The sequence below is a fragment of the Manihot esculenta genome, chromosome 6 (assembly GCF_001659605.2).
Source record: "Manihot esculenta cultivar AM560-2 chromosome 6, M.esculenta_v8, whole genome shotgun sequence".
Taxonomy (NCBI): Eukaryota; Viridiplantae; Streptophyta; class Magnoliopsida; order Malpighiales; family Euphorbiaceae; genus Manihot; species Manihot esculenta.
The window spans coordinates 9855067-9872397 of record NC_035166.2 but is presented as its reverse complement, the minus strand read 5'-3'; the positions used below and the strand labels follow the sequence as shown (position 1 = coordinate 9872397).

The 17331-nt window shown below is 35.5% G+C and overlaps 2 protein-coding genes across 2 annotated transcripts; one reads left to right on the top strand and one right to left on the bottom strand.

Annotated features, from left to right (window-relative positions):
- The first annotated feature begins 321 nt into the window (after positions 1 to 321).
- On the top strand, positions 322 to 4320 carry LOC110617820 (transmembrane 9 superfamily member 8). Its single transcript, XM_043957541.1, has 7 exons — positions 322 to 547; positions 1692 to 1856; positions 1942 to 2051; positions 2160 to 2268; positions 2357 to 2469; positions 2580 to 2733; positions 2854 to 4320. Exons 1-7 carry the CDS (start codon positions 437 to 439, stop codon positions 4009 to 4011), a joined length of 1920 nt encoding a protein of 639 aa, XP_043813476.1. The 5' UTR covers positions 322 to 436; the 3' UTR covers positions 4012 to 4320.
- Positions 4321 to 5261: 941 nt separating this feature from the next.
- LOC110617264 (probable cyclic nucleotide-gated ion channel 5) lies at positions 5262 to 16955 on the bottom strand. The gene is made up of 8 exons (XM_021759939.2): positions 16720 to 16955; positions 14877 to 14964; positions 13116 to 13689; positions 11630 to 11842; positions 10317 to 10624; positions 8055 to 8166; positions 7143 to 7379; positions 5262 to 6136 (listed from the first exon to the last, which is right to left on the bottom strand). The coding sequence occupies exons 2-8, from the start codon at positions 14933 to 14935 to the stop codon at positions 5441 to 5443; spliced, it is 2199 nt and encodes a 732-aa protein (XP_021615631.1). The 5' UTR covers positions 14936 to 14964; positions 16720 to 16955; the 3' UTR covers positions 5262 to 5440.
- Positions 16956 to 17331: the final 376 nt, after the last annotated feature.

Sequence of the window (17331 nt, the reverse complement as noted above, 5' to 3'; positions counted from 1 at the left end):
CAAATAAAAAATTTAAATTTAATTTTTTAATAATTTAACATACCTGTGTATATTTAAATGGCAAAAGTTTATACATAGTGAATGGAACTGGAAAGAACCAGACCACTGGTTGGAAACAATAGGTTCTGTTTTGATTACGATTCTAATTCAGAAGAAAGGTCTATAACCAGCTCTCTGGTTTTAGGTTTTGGTTTGGTTTAGAAACCGGAATCAATTGACCGGTCCGATTCACTGTCCGAACCGGACCGTTGCCAGGTCTACCCAACTTCATTTCCCCTGTGTGGTGTGGCGCTTTCTCGTCTTAAGTACCCCACGACGCAACCACCGTTGCCAGTTTTATATCTAGCGTGAGAAAGCTCACGAGTTCTAGAGAGAGAGAGAGGAGTTGGAGTAGAAGAGCAAGTTTTGGTGGATCTAGATCCTGCCCTGTGCAGCCATGGCGGGAGGGTCTGTCGTATTCAAATTATGGATCTGTGTCTCTGCTTTGCTCTTCCTCAATGGTCATTGCTTTTATCTCCCTGGTGTCGCCCCTGAGGATTTCCTTATGGTAATCGTATCTCTGCATATCTATCCATTTATGTGACTCTTGTATAGTTGTGTGAATTTTATGATTCCATGATAAATGAATTAGGGTTAGATATTGTTGATTTTGTCTTTGACTCTGCGCTACGATTTGTTCTGTTCCTGGATCCGTGTTGTGTATTATTTTGTTATCGTCTTATTGTTTTTCGCCTCCCCTCTCCCTCTTGGTTTGCGTTTAAGTACTTATGCTTAGCTTGCTGTTTACTTCGGATTTGGTTCTGATCTATTTGGTGTTTGCTGGGATCATTTACTGCCAATTCTTTTTCTTTTGATATCTTTTCAAATTGGCTAAATTTTGTTTGATGACTTCATTTGCTGTTCATTTTGGGCCTCATATTGTTGTGCTGTATATATGGGGTGGTGGGGGGGGGGGGTTGCGGGGTGGGGTGGGGTGGGGTTAGACTAATAAGAGACTGAGATTGGCTGAATAAAAGAGAGAACCTTTTGGTGCCAATTCATCAACATTTCTAACGAGATGAGTAAGTGTGATCATGATAAATCTAAAGCAAAATGTATTTGTTAAATAAGTTACACACATCAAACTCTCATAATATAATAAAATTTCACAATATAAAATAAAAATGAATTTTTCAGTATTTCGTTATTGGTCTAATGCTTTCTGAAAACTGCATTGTTGATCTGCTTAACGAAACATGTAGATATATGCTACACACACTGTTGAGGGAATTTTGTCTTGGAATGCTTTATAAGCAAGCTCTATGTATGTGTGTGTGCATGAGCTGGTGTTGGGGGGGTGGGAAGAGTCAACTGTGTGCATGTGAGTCTGCTCCAGATTTCACTCGCTTGGACTTTGGATCTGGGATTTGTCATGTTTAATATTTGTATGTTTGGTTTATCCCAAAATGCACTAACCCTTCTGTTTATCCACAAAGTTAAAGTTTCTGAAATAAATGTCTGCAACATATGCTCTGTTACCAGGATTATCTGTAGACTGAGAGAGTTGACTTTTATAAACTTTTATTCCTTGGAAATTCCTTTGTGGTGTGTTACATGTTTTTTTCTATTTAGTGATGTAGCAACCAAGCAATTATGGACAATGGTAGGCAATTTCATGCCAATTTGGTTTAATTTTGTTTCTTCTGGTACAGGGAGATGAATTGAAGGTGAAAGTGAACAAACTGACTTCTACAAAAACACAACTTCCTTATTCATACTATTCCCTCCCTTACTGTCATCCAAAGCAAATAGTTGATAGTGCTGAAAATCTTGGGGAAGTTCTCCGTGGTGATCGCATTGAAAACTCTCCTTATGTGGTAAGCAAGTGTCTCAAGTAACTTTTTGTTGCTCTGTGTATGAGACTATAAAAGCTACTGCTTGGTTGACAAAGTTTTATTGCAGTTTAAAATGAGAGAACCACAAATGTGCAAAATTTTATGCCGAATTACACTTGATGCAAAAACTGCAAAGGAGTTCAAGGAAAAGATAGATGATGAATATCGGGTGAACATGTGAGGCATTAATTTAGCTATATTCTATATGTATATATTGCAATTCAAAAAAAAAATTGCTATTATGGAGTAATTAGTATGATACTTTATGCTGTGTTTCTTTAACAGGATTTTGGACAATCTTCCACTTGTCTTCCCCATTCCAAGGCTTGATCAGGAAAATTCCTTGGTGTATCAACATGGATTTCATGTTGGTCTCAGAGGACAATATGCTGGAGTAAGTGCTCAGTTAATCACATTTTGTTTTGATAATTGCTTTTTGTGCAATCCATTTTTATTGCTTTACGTGCATGATGTTTTCGCAGAGCAAAGAGCAAAAACATTTTATTCACAATCACTTGGCATTTACTGTCAAATTTCACAAAGATGCTCAGACAGATTCTGCCAGGATTGTTGGATTTGAAGTAAAACCATTCAGGTTGAGTTCTATGATGTTTTGCTATTTGATGAAATTTGGGTTCAACTTGATGTTTCAAATGTTGGCCTACTATATGCTGAAACTTAACTCTTTATTTTGGATGATTTTAGTGTTAAGCATGAGTTTGAAGGTGAGTGGAAGAATGAGAATACACGTTTAACGACCTGCGATCCCCATGCAAAACGATTGGTCACCAACTCTGAAACTCCTCAAGAGGTGGAGGATAAGAAGGACATAATTTTTACATATGATGTTGAGTTCCAGGTCTGAGTCTGTACCTCTTTAGTGAAGCATTTGACTTTCTCTGGTCTCAAATTCCAACTTGCTCAGGTTTGTAATGCTTTTTCTGTATAATTTTGTTTGTCCCTTATTTTTACCTTGCAGGAAAGTAATGTAAAGTGGGCATCTCGGTGGGATACCTATCTTCTGATGGCTGATGATCAGATTCACTGGTTTTCAATTGTCAACTCATTGATGATTGTCCTTTTCCTTTCTGGGATGGTGGCTATGATTATGTTACGGACACTTTACCGGGATATCTCTAAATACAATCAATTAGAGACCCAAGAAGAAGCCCAAGAAGAGACTGGGTGGAAATTGGTCCATGGGGATGTTTTCAGGCCCCCATCAAATTCAGACTTACTCTGTGTCTATGTTGGGACAGGGGTTCAGTTTTTTGGGATGATTCTTGTTACCATGATCTTTGCGGCCCTTGGTTTCCTCTCCCCTTCAAACCGAGGTGGGTTGATGACAGCCATGCTCATACTCTGGGTATTTATGGGCCTGTTTGCTGGATACTCTTCAGCTCGTCTCTATAAGTTGTTCAAGGGAACAGAATGGAAGAAAATGACCCTCAAAACAGCCTTCATGTTTCCTGCAGTAGTCTTTGCCATTTTCTTTGTATTGAATGCTTTAATATGGGGTGAGAAATCCTCTGGGGCAGTGCCATTCGGAACCATGTTTGCACTGGTATTTTTATGGTTTGGTATCTCAGTTCCACTTGTCTTTGTTGGTAGTTATATTGGATTCAAGAAGCCAGCAATCGAGGATCCAGTGAAAACTAATAAGATACTGAGGCAGATTCCAGAACAGGCCTGGTACATGAACCCAGTCTTCTCTATCCTTATTGGAGGCATTCTCCCATTTGGCGCTGTGTTCATTGAGCTCTTCTTCATCCTTACCTCGATATGGTTGCATCAATTCTACTACATTTTTGGTTTCTTATTCATTGTCTTCATCATCCTGATAATCACTTGTGCTGAGATCACAATTGTTCTATGCTACTTCCAGCTATGCAGTGAGGACTACCTCTGGTGGTGGAGGTCATACCTGACTTCAGGTTCCTCCGCCCTTTATCTGTTCCTTTATGCTGCTTTCTACTTCTTCACAAAGCTTGAAATTACAAAGCCAGTGTCTGGTATGCTATACTTTGGGTACATGCTGATAGTCTCATATGCTTTCTTCGTGCTGACTGGTACGATCGGCTTTTACGCATGCTTCTGGTTTACGAGGCTCATCTACTCATCAGTGAAAATTGATTGATCCATTGATCCTTGCTTTTTCTGAATGAGACGGTCAATTTGTTTCCACATGATAACGCGCATATTGTTTGGACAGGGTTGATACCTCAAGAACTACCATTCAGGTTCAGTTTTGAATTGTTAAATCATAGGAATTTATTTTTTTGTTTTTAGCCTTTATCATACAGGTTCTATGGTAGGATTAGTTCTTTTTACGGTTTACTTTTTTTTCACGTTCAACTGTTTTGTATGGTGACATTTGAGGGAATTGTGGAGCAGCCGCCCTGTCCTCTATTCTAGAAATGAAAAACAATTCTTGTATTATTGGTGCTATTTCTTGTTCATTCTATTTGTAGGTCCCAATATATTGGGATTCGATAACACCTGTACTCTGTAATAGAAAATATAAAATCTAAGTTATGTCAAATTTTTTCTACTACTATTATTATTAGTATTATTATCATTATTGTCAGATTTATTATTAGGTCAGAAAATTTTCATCCGACACCAACAGATGATGGTTTTATGTTTTATGTACATGAGTTCTGCAGCATGAATTTATAATTGAAAACAGTGTTACCCGTAAAGCATAGTTGTGAAAGTGCAGGTGTAATTGAAACACAATGTCTAATTGAGTCTGTGTCCATGTGTGGCATGGGGAATCCGAATCCATTTTTCATAGTGTCCATTAGCAAGAGCCTGCTGGTCTCTTTCTTCGTTTGGTTTTGTAGTTGGTCCTGCTGGGAATTTTCAGAAACTTACTTTTACAATCTGTAGGGTACAACGGTAATTGTGCGGTATGCAAGTCACACAGCCGAAAGTCCAACGAGATTCTCCATTTTGCAGTTTGATTCTTTGAAAAGTGGAATGCAGCACAAGTTCCTGAGGGGGCTAATTTTTCCTCTGCAAATCACTGTTTCTTGGGAGCATACTGCTTCTTGTGTAGTCAAAGTCAATATAGATGAGCTAAGGGATGGCGTTCAGTGGTTATTAAATATGATTCCCTGCTGGTTGTTTTGGTCATTCATTCTGGATTCTTTTTTCTTTATTGTCTTCTTTCGATTTAATTATTTGTGATGATAAATCTCTAGCTTCTGAGGTTAGTTACATTCATTTAGATCCACTAAATGATTCTCAGATCAGAACACCAACCACTGATTGGGTTTAAAGAAAATATGTTTTCCTTGTAAGAGAACTGTTGAAAACAATAAATTTCAGTACTTGCACTAGGCTTTTTTTCACTTTAAATCTATGCCTTTAATCTAAGAAGCCTTAAAAAAAGTAGTTGAAATTCCAGGGCAAATAAGGCAGCGCAAGCCTCGTAATCTGAATGGCTTTGTCAACCTGACAACAATTCCAGGGTAGAAACTACATATTTCATGTCCCAGTGAGTGAGCATGTAAAATACAGAGTCAGTCACTAGTATATAAAATTGAGTCATAGATTACAAATCAATCTGCATCTTCAGCGCTAAAATCAGGTTCAGGAGGCTTCTGTAGTTTCACCAATTCCCTAGCAGTCTTGGCGTTCCGATTTCGATGAACGCCACGAAGAGCATTGGCTGCAAACCTTGTAGCCAAAAAGGTAGCGCCGATGCTGTATGAACCTCCACTAGCATTGCTGCGGACTTCATCTGCTTCTACTTCCTCCTCTTCCTTCCTACGAAGCTCCATATTCTTCCTTTTGGAATAGCGGCGCCATGCAGCTTGAATAAAGCAAGCAGCCCACGTCCTCCACTGCTGTGAGTAAAAACGGAATGTGTGTTGAACTTGCCGGCTGTGAAGACGCCTAAACTGGCTTGCTACAAATTTCAACTCTTCAGCTATGAGGGCAAAAGCCTCTACTTCTGTTATTGCCTTCACTGTCCGGGTAGAAGATGGGAGATTGACACCAGATTTAGGATCCAATGCCCATGTCAAAAGCTCCTCTCCACAGAAATCTCCTTCCTTCAGCATACTGCGGTTGAAGAAACCACTCCTCCCACCATCTGTAGTTACACTCTCAAGGCGACCACGTATGATAAAAAGCATTTCATCAACCGGATCTCCTTCTCGAACTATGTAAGTATTCTCTGTAAATAAGCAAGGTTTCAGCCGCTCACAAATGGCATCAAGCAACCTTTCATCCATACTCTCGAATAGAGGAACCTGCAAATGCCAGAGAAGCAAATAAGAACAGAACAGAATCCAATAAACATTGCTTAGCCCAGTTTAATAGAAAAGGACAAAAGGTTTAAGTAGAGTTTAAAAGGAGGCAGTAGGCCAAAAATGAGACTCATCACTCGTTCTAACATCATAGTATTAGAAGGGAAAACCTCAACTACACAGGATCCTATCTGACGCAGTAAACCTTCATTATATCATATCAAGAACTAAAAGAAGTGTCCTTTCAGGGAATTAATAGCCAAATACATGACCACACAATAACTGAAAAATGCCATTTTCAAATCTCCTGTCAGTTCAGATTGCACAGAAATAAAAATGAGAAGTCTGGACCATTTATGCAAAGGCACCAGCGAAAGCTTTTCATTACGTAAAGGAACCAGTGAAAGTTTGTCATTCTATCATTCACATGTGGACACAAGTTTTGGGAGCTCATTTAGCAAACTTTTTAGTTATTTTTACGCTACCACATGTAAATAAAAAAAAAGTTATGTTCAACATGTTGAGATATAGAACCTATTGATATATTATGGACTGTAAATCATACTACACCATGGTCAACAGTCGTAGATCTTTATGCTGAGTTGGTCGGGAGTGTGGAGAGCAGGACTCCCAAGACAGATTTTTTTAGAACTATTTTGTCCTTTTTGTTTTTTTCCTGAATATATAAATATGTAATATTTTCCTAGTGTATTTAGTTCGAAAACTCACAGAAAAATAAAAAAACTCTAACTGCCATGAACATAGCCAGATCGGTAAAGCACGTTAAATTTGTGTGATTACTTTTCGTGCTTAATTTTTGAATTGTGTGATTATTCGATTTTTAACACAACACACATTGTAAAGGGGATAACAATGTCTTTCCCCCCTTCTTTTTGTTTTCTCTAAGAGAATTTTGACTCTTAAGTTCTCAGGTGTTATATACCAACAAACCAAATCCGCTCATGAATAGATAAACAGAAAACAAGCAACAAAACTTAACTCAACTTACCCTTCTCACCAATGCCAAACAAAGGTGACGTTTGATGTCTCTCCTAAGATCCTTCGGCAGGCTCTGCACCAAATTCTCTTCATCCACCCCACGTGTTTCCAACCACTTGTACTGGTCATAGCGCCTCACCCGTTCCCTAAGGTCTTGTGGAAGCAACCGATGATGCATCCATTGCTCTGAGTCACGCCTTTTGACCCTCATTTCTTCTAATCGTATAGTAAGTGACTGAAGATAGGTCTGTTCCAATAGCAGAACTCTAAAAAATTTAGCACTATTTTGCATATCATACTTTAAGAATCACAAATTACTACTCATTATCAGTAATTAACATGAAATTTGCATCTAATGCCAATTGGAAAGCTCTGCATCCTCGCATGAATATCAAATGAGTTTATTGCCCCTGCATCTTCAATGGATCTTGGATAAGCACAGATATAAAGGTACACAGGCAGGCACAACAAGCAAACACAATCATGTGAACACCTAACTTGATTTAGTCCAACTGAACATGTTTTCCCAATTGAAATTATATATATTCTTTAATTACTACAGAACTTAAGCAACTTCTAAAATAACACTAAAACGTAGTTTAAACTACATTATTCAGCTAAAAACTTGGTGTAAACAACCATTGAAAGGCAGAACTAGGAGGCAGCCATTCAGTCTAACCAAGACAATAGAGCTGGGTTCCTCTGACCCAAATAACAATAATTTCAGTATGTTCTTACCTTACCACTATTGTTCTTAACCAACTTTAAGAATGTAAAAATTCAAGTCATGACTCATAACAGCTATAAAGTGCAGCCATATACTTGAAGAGTAAAAAATAATAATAATGCTAATAATAATAAAAGGGCCGTCAATGGACTTCCTGTAGCAGAAATACAACCAAAATAAACTAGTTACGTTTACCTGCATATTTCCAATCAGAAGAGCAAAAAGGATGAGCCCCAATATAGCTAGTGCTATGGAAAATATAACCTCTAATGGGTATGTGCTGGTTTGAAGACCTTGGCCAAGTGTACTGTTAATGAAACAAGCAAAATATACTCAAGTGTTAGCAAGTCTTAGAATAATAGCTTAATTCCATATCAAAAGAATTTATAGAAAGATCATAGGCACCTTAATTATAAAACAATGAGAATAATTTTAGTTGACAAATACCACATTTGCAGGTATGTTGAGCAAATAGCCAGGAATCTACAGACTCTTTTATTTGTTTATTCATTACTAAAAAGAAATTAAATACAAGGCAATAAGGGGATACCAACCAATGTCAGCAATAAAGGATACATGGGTAAACAACGATGTTTCAAGTACAACTGTTTAGCCTGTAGTACAGAATATATGGGGTATAAAACACATAATTGACAATAATTTGACTAAAATTTCATTTCAATGTATTATCAGGAATCAAGTAGGATCAAGAATCTTCAGGAGTTATACGTCACAAATTGATTTTGACTTAAAAATGTAATTCAGAAGTTATAGCATCATCTCAGTAATATGTAACAAGTTGGGCATGATTAACATTTATGCTCCAACTTGAGGGGGAGTGTTATAGATTATAGGAAGTAAATATATTAATATAGGAAGTAAATATTGATAGATGGGTTAGTTGCTTAATCTTAGGGATTGTATAATCATAGACTTGATTTTCCTTCCTTTTTAAATACCGTCTTTTATATATAAATAGGTTGTAATCTTTATTATGAAACAACAACAAAATATTATATTTCTACAAAGCTAAATAGTATATATTTGATATACTTATGTTTATTATATATTTGTATACATTGTTCTGAGTTAAATCTATTGATATCATATCATTTTATGAACTTTGCAAATTGATTTGAAAAATTTGCGTAGCGTCAGGCCGTTACCGTTACGTTACGGCTGTTACAGACCTGTTTCCGTTACCCGCGACCATGACAGTGAACGCGGCCGCGATTTAAAACCATGATATGCAGTCAGCCTAGTCAGTCAGTTTATGCATGATCCTCGTGAGTCTCATATGCAAGCTGTTTTTCGCATTTTGCTCCTAGAAAAGTTCTCCTACTCTCTAAACATGGTCATCTCCGCATACATGCATTCGCAGATGCAGATTAGGCGAGATCCCTTGATGATAGAAGGACGACCAATGGTTACTGCACACTTGTAGGAGAAAACCTTATCACTTGGAGAAGCAAAAAACAAAGTATTGTTGCTCGATTAAGTGCTGAGGCAAAATATAGAGCGATAGCATAAAGTGTTTGCGAACTCCTATAGTTGCAGAGATTGTTAGATAAATTAAAATTGTTGGAGAGGGACAAACTCTTCTTGTACTGTGACAACAAAGCTGTCATCAGTATAACTCACAATCCGGTTCAATATGACCGAACAAAGCACATAGAGATTGATCGACACTCCATTCAAGAGAAATTAATAAATGGTGTCTTCAAATTAGATCATATGACTTCCAATAATCAGTTAGCTGATATGTTTATCAAAGGGCTCAGCAATAAGATCTATCACACCTTGGTTTGCAAGTTGGGCTTGGTTTGCAAGATGGGCATGTGTGATATCTAATGCACTAACTTAAGAGGGAGCATTGATCAACATAAGAGATTCCTAATTAAAAAAATTCAAATCATTGAGATCTTAATTAGACTTGATTAAAGAGCTTGATTATAAGGATTTTATTATTTATTGTAAACATTCTTATTTTAGGTTGATTCTTGTTCAATTATAATAGAATTAAAAATTCCTCTCAAAATTTTTCACAATTTTTAACCCACGCTAATCAACCTTACTTTTTGACCAGACACCAGTCCACCTTCAAGTACATTGGTGTTATATCTTTCAACCAGTAATACATTTCTGGGAGTATGACAACTCCATACTCAAAAACTTTTCCTACATATAGTTCCCTATTTTTATATGAATTATATTAGATATATTACTCACTCTAAATTTTCACCTGCCGTCTCGATGTCTAATTTGATAATATGTCATGGAACCTTACCGAGAAAAAAGGTCATTTATTGCTACAGATCTAAACTACTCTACAAAAATATCATAGCACACTGCAATTACAGAAGCAAGGAAAATAAACAAAATCTGGCAACCATGGACGCTCTCTAAAATGTAAATATTAGCTTCATATATAAATGAAAAATAAACAGGTGAGTTCACCTCAAATTCTGAAGGCCCCACCACAAGCAGTAACAGTATTTAGAGATGAACTTCTTAGAAGAGGCAATGCCAGATGACAAAGCATTTTCATAGATTCCATAATCAAATGGTCCATTTTCTTCTGCTTCACAATGATTCTTAAGAACATCACCACTGATGTTACTCCATGCAGCATAACCATTCATATGTTCATTGCCACAGTACAAGTAATTCTTATCACAATTTGAAGTAGTAGGATCGCTACAAGCCTTTTGCCAGCACGTATCCTGCCGCTCTACAGCTAACAAATACCAAAATGCACCAACTATCTGCAAAAATACAAGGGCAAATTGCTTAGTAGTAGAATAAAAATTGAAGATCAACACACAAACTATATAGATTATAAAAAAAGCACTAACAGATAACAATAAAAACAATGAAAAGGGGATATACATTCAATCCTTACACCAAAAGTAAGCAAACAATAACAGTCTGGGATGCAAAAATCAGAAACCGAAGCAAATGCAGCCATTAGCTTACGTGCTCAAGCCTAAAAGATTGAGAGCAAATAATTCTAATCTTACTATTCATGTCCCACATTGGGTTTGGGATATGGATTTAATACTAAATATAAGGATTTGGACAATCCTCCCCTATTGAGCTAGCTTTTAAGGTGAAGTAAGGTCAGTTCCATTTTATGAACATAGTATTAAAGCTTGTCCCTACTTCAATTGGGCCATCTGCAAATGTGTATGCTAGTAAACTTCACACACAAGATGTTCATGCTTAGGCATGAGAGGGTGTGCTGTCCACATTGGTTTGGAACATGGATTTGACACTAAATATAAGGATTTGGACAATCCTCTCCTCATGAGCTTCCTTTTGGAGTGGAGTTAGGCCATTTTATCAACAATAATTCTCAAGTCAAAACCTCCCTTATGGATTTCTTGCTCATTTAAATGGGATGGGGATTGTGAAGGAGGAAAACTATCCCACATTGAGCAACCTACTCCTACGCACTCACCACTGAACTAAATGAATAAATGATGAAATATAAAACAATGAATCTAAGTATTTATAAAAATTAAAAAATAAACCTACAAGGAAAGCAAATATACCCATAGCATAAACAACACATCATTCATAGAATGAATTATCCCGCCTAACCCTGTTTAACAGGTTAGACCTGGAGAGGTCATTCAATGTTACATCATAGTCTCAATGGTAAATACAAAGATAGAATGTTGTAGAAAGCATTAAAAACAAAAAAGAAGTTCAGTGTTTACAATAGATTCTATGGATAAGAAAAGGCTATCAAACCAAACAGGACTTACATGACTAGCAAGCATGTATAATAGCATATAATACGCAGCACCTGCCCATGCAGTTTCAGCAAATACCCCTGTTGTTCTTTTCATTTCTGAAGTTATTGGTATGATACGAATAAACCTAGGAATATACTGAAGCACGATAATCAAAAGCAAGGCCTGCTTGGTCGCCATGACATCTGAACCTTTTGACCTTTGAAGAAATCTCCAAACCATAATCTGCACATAAAGAGAAATAGTGAATAACCGATTATTTGCATTCTCTTGCAACTTAAGAACTATGACATGGCGATGCATGCACACAAATTATGAAGCTATCTAATTATTCATAATTACCCTCCAGAAACTAAATACAAAATCCCAAATGCATTTTATATAAAGTTGGATATTAAAGCTATGCGAGGGTTTGCTGAAGATTTAGGATCACATCTTACTGCAACAGTTGGATTGAAAACCTTATACTGTCATGCCAGAGAGGTCTAAAAAAAGACAATATCTTTGTCCTTCAAGACAAGAAGGAACATGAATCTTAAAAGAAATATTGTGAATAAGAAACATCAAACATATTAAGATAAAACTGCAGACAAAGCTCAGCATATTATATAGATTATACATCCCAAAATAAGTGTTGTTTGGACTTTGGACATGCCATAAACATTTGGATAAATGGAGCTCAAATGTCCAAACAAACTTTACAAAATTATTGCTAATCAATATATTTTGATTTCCTTGCTCACTTTGAAACAGATTTTAAAAACATTTCCTAATTTATAAAATTAATGACCACACACATCACTAATGCAACAAGATCCTAGCAAAAGACAGATAATGTTGCCAGGTCTTTTGGTTAAAGATTCTGATTATCATATGAATCACATAGCTTCAATATAATTTCTAGTGCCCACAGAAAACTCTGCCTTTGCAACTAAAACAGCCACAATGGTCTCTAAGTTTACAAAAAATACCATCATTGACAATCTTCAAGAAACTATAAGGTTACATTGAAACAAATCATAACCAAACAGTTACTGGTGAATGAAACCTTCTTGATGAAATAAAAGAAACTAAAAGTTCTAAAATTGATCATCGACCGGGGACCTTCATAAATAAACAAATGGGTGTATAGGAAATTCAATAACCTATGGATTATTAATTCTATAATCAGAAGTTAATAAGTATAACTAAGCAATCAATATCAAGCACATGAAAGAACAAGAAAAATCTTATAAGAAAACACTTCATACTAATAGAAATGGAACAAAAAATAATAGACCAACTGCAATGTCTGTTCATAGTCAAGAGAGAAGAATACGAAAATAAAATATTGCTATAGATGCCACAGAAATGATAAATAAATCAGAAGCCTTCTCATATCTTTTATACAGATCTAGCACACAAAATGGAAATTGTTGAAGGCAATATAGTATCAACTTTTACACAAAAGCATGTATGCATCCTCTGCACAAATATAAATAGGTATAGCTTTTTAAACCTGTGGTACGGGGACAACAGAAAGAAAATCAATGATGAAGTATTGACGCAAGTATCTCTTTGCTATTTGTGCAGGATCTATCACAAGTTCACCTCGCCCAAATACACGAGAAGAGGGAGCAATATAAGCTGTTCGGAACTGAAGAGCCATGCGAATGAGATAGAAAGCATCAATAATTGTCCGCAAGGTTGTCACAGTAATTGCTAATTTCCGATCTATCTCAAGACAGTGTGATGAATCATTAAAAACTGGAAGATAAAAAAATAGAGGGTCCACAGAAACTGCTAGAATACAAGATATGAAGAATAGCCTATTGCACCACAGGAGAAATATGTCTTGAGGATCAAATATTTTTTTCTCTGAAACTTTAAGGTCCTCTGGAAATACTGCTCGAGATACCCCAAATCTAAGTGACCGACCAATAGACTTAAGTCCTTCAGAACCCTTTCTAATCCCTTTCTTGAAAGATCTGGATGTTGTATTGGTTCCCTGACCGGAATGACTAATGCCAAATCCACATTTTTTCACTCCTGTATCAGAAGATGATGATAATCTGGAATCCAAGTCATCCAACCTAAGAAGCATCAATACCAACCATTCAGACACACATACTCTAAAACTCCAAAAAGGGAGGGGATAAAATGTAACAAAGCAATTCCCACATCATTGAAAACACGAGTCTTACAATCTGATCACAGAGAAGGTATGTAGCTCACAAGGCGCAATTGAACATATGAAAAGTTCTTTATCTAAATAACTTGGTCAAATAGATAGTTACTAGCAACCATGGCTATAAAATAAACAACCAAATTGGAAAAACAGTGAATATAGCAACTTTATGTCATATGACCAAAATATTCTAAAAAGGCAAAACATAAAAAGCCACAATTTTCCAATTATTTTGCTTCCTCTATTACATTTAGCAACATCCTATGCACTCCTAGAGCTCTTGATCCTGATTTTGGCTTAATTTTCTTCTATGGTAGAAAAAACTCAGAAAACAATAGAGCGAAATTTCCTATAAAAGGAAAATTTTGCATTTGGTTGAAACTTGCAAGGATAACAAGCACAATATTTTTAACTTAAAAACCACTTGAGATCTTAAAATTTCTAAGCCAAGACTTTCCCATGAACCACAAAGTGGCTGCTGATGGTCCAGTAGAAAAATATGTCACAAAAGATTTCTTGCCAAAAAGTGACTTCCTCTTACATGCATAACACTCCTCCTCAACGTAGTCAATAATGCAAAACTATATCGAAACTACTACCATGAATTAGTAATTATCTTGTACAACTTAAACTTTGAGAGAAATTCTAAGTGTTACAGTTAGATGTTTTTTGAGGGGGATGCCAGATGCCCAAACTTGAGTAGCAGTAATATACAATTTTGTAAAGCCTACTCATACCATAATATTCAAACCCATGATTGTGTTTGGATTTGGAAGTTGGCTGTGGCACTTGAAACACTTGCAAAGACCATAACCATAAACCATGTCTTCCCATACTTCACATGGTAGAAAGAGTCCTTTATTTTATTTTGAGTTTTTAACTTCAATTAGAAACTATGAACCCCTTTGGTTAGAGAATAACCAATAAGTTACTATTCTAATTGATAACAATCTAAATTTGCAACCGAAAAAAAAAAGAAATTTGTTAACATTCATTCGACAGGCTCAAGGAACAATATCAAAGTTAAGCATCTAGTTTATCCAACTTTCATGCAATAATGTAAATAGAAGAAATGAAAAGCATTCTCCTTACCTGACAAACTTCTCTCTTTGGCCACCCAGGTATTGCGACTTGTAACCACTGTCAAACATTTTTTTGCAGTTGAACACATAAAAACAACCTATACTCCAACAGAAAAAAAGAAATATGTTAAAGTAGGATCAATTGGCAACTTTATCATGCAGTTGCCTTGGTTCCAAGGCCACTGGTCAAAAAGTTAGGCCTAGGCACTTACCCACCAAACAACTATGGTAATAAGATGGCAAATGTTAACCAACCATCTCAATGCAGGTTTTTCAATAATGACCAAAGGGGTTAATTTCACCCATGTTCACTGAACTTGCACATAATCAGTATGGTAAATAATTTTCATTTTTTTATTTTTGGAAAACTACTCAACCTTGATTTAGTTTCAACAAGTTCACTTTTGGAAGATTTTTTTTAAGCATTTAACTAATTTTTTATGTGATGATAAAATACAAAAGTCCTATAGCCTATAGAACTATCTAGTTTTAATTGGTTATTGTGCCAAAATATGGTTAAAATTTTATCAAAAATTAGCAATGATAAACTTACTAAAGTTGAGTGATTTTAGTGATACAAAATTGAAGTTTGGTGACCACAATCAAGTTGATAATAAGTTAATAACTTTATGACCACATGAGAAATTCACACAACATTAAAGAAACATGGATCAGCACAAAACAATCCATGTTCCAGTTGATTGGCCATATCATTTACCTCATCAAACTCTACAGAATAAGTCAAACTCTAGATAACAGCTCCACCTGCTTATGTAACCCAAGCTGAGAACTACATCTACATGACTATACAAACGTGTGTATGCTTGTGCATGGGAGCTAACATATCCTATCCCATTTCCTATTAACGATGCATCAACTTGTAAAGATCATATGCGAAAAATAACCTTCACTACTCCAATGATTATAGAGTGCCCCATACAGAACTACTATAACACCAATCCAAGAGAAAGAAAACCTTCAATTGTATTTCCCCTTCTCAAAAGTGACATCAACAGCAAAACCAATATCACACTTTCATAAATATCAATTCAAGATACTGAAACCTCCCAAATACCAAGCACAGAATAAGAACATCAGCAAAATTATTGCAATCACCCCAACAAACAAAATAACGTATAATCTGTACAAGAAAAAGTTTAAACTACTAGTCACTAACAATTTGGCCTGTTAAACCACAGTGTTCCATTGCAACTAATTAGAAAAGAACACTGACAAGATTATAGAATAATCTTTGTCTCACTTGACAGTTACACTTTACCACCAATTGAAAGGAACTCCCAACACCAGATGTCAAGAACATCCCGTAACAATATGTTTAAGCAGAAGTCTAGTATATACTGCACACATGTAACTAAACTGCAGATTATGGGAAATGCCCATTTATGCTCATGCTCCCAATCACTTAAGGAACAAAGAAGAAGATTAAACAGTAGAATCTGAATTCTACTGAAGAGAGAGAGAGAGAGTGAAATCCAAAACATAGATCTTAAAGATTAGACCAATTCGATTCTAAACCGTTGACCATCAAATTTTCACAAACATCAACTAAATTCAAAGCAAGAAAAGGTACCAACAACAAAAAAGCAACAAGCAATCACCGATTTCCTGATAAACAAATTAGTTGAAGCATCAAATTCCCAAAAACAAAAATAAATGGAACACGGATGAAACAAATTTCACAACATAAACTTGACATCCGAAAAAATCTTCCAGTAACCACAAAGAAATAAACAAAATAAAAGTCCCGATTGCAAAATAAACACATTAAGACTAACAGATTGATTGATCTTAAGCACAGAAGACAGGACAGAGAGAGAAAGAAAGGAACTTACAGTGAAATCCTTCAAGGGTTTTGGTACATAGAATCAGTAAGAGGAAAAAAAAAATCAAGAAAGAAAAATGGGGATTGGGAGAGAAGATTTATGCAAGAAAGATAGAGAGAAATCGGTAATAAGGGACCACAGTCAAGAAGAGAGATAGAAACAAGAAATGGAGTTCAGAATATATTTTATGATAAATTTTTTCATTTTTTTCCAAAAAGATACATGCAAGTACGGGAGTGGAAAACAAAAGACGAAGTCAAAATAATCAAATATTAATGTCTTAAAATTACATAATGACCTTATTACCCTTCTGGTTCTGGCTGCTTTCAGAAACAACCAAAAAACATTAATTAATTAATTAATTGAAGGGAGAATTACATTTCTAATCCCTATATTGATTTTTAAAAAATACATTAAAAATTAAAAAATACTTTGAGATTTAAAAAGTTTGTATTGACATAAAATAATTAGCTCAAAATATTTTAACACATTTTTAAAAATTAAAAAATCTAATTTTTTTTGCTTTAAATAATATTTTTTAAAAAAATAAATTAATTAAATTCATAGCAAAAATAATTTATAATTTAGTCCTTTTAAATTTAATAAAACTCATAATTTAAT

Coding starts and splice junctions, on each gene's coding strand:
- LOC110617820 (XM_043957541.1), top strand. CDS start 437: ATGGCGGGAGGGTCTGTCGTATTCAAATTATGGATCTGTGTCTCTGCT. Junction 2,052..2,159: donor GATGAATATCGGGTGAACAT/GTGAGGCATTAA, acceptor TTTCTTTAACAG/GATTTTGGACAATCTTCCAC. Junction 2,269..2,356: donor TCAGAGGACAATATGCTGGA/GTAAGTGCTCAG, acceptor ATGTTTTCGCAG/AGCAAAGAGCAAAAACATTT.
- LOC110617264 (XM_021759939.2), bottom strand. CDS start 14,935: ATGTTTGACAGTGGTTACAAGTCGCAATACCTGGGTGGCCAAAGAGAG. Junction 10,625..11,629: donor TATACATGCTTGCTAGTCAT/GTAAGTCCTGTT, acceptor GTATTTTTGCAG/ATAGTTGGTGCATTTTGGTA. Junction 6,137..7,142: donor GTTTGGCATTGGTGAGAAGG/GTAAGTTGAGTT, acceptor TGGCATTTGCAG/GTTCCTCTATTCGAGAGTAT.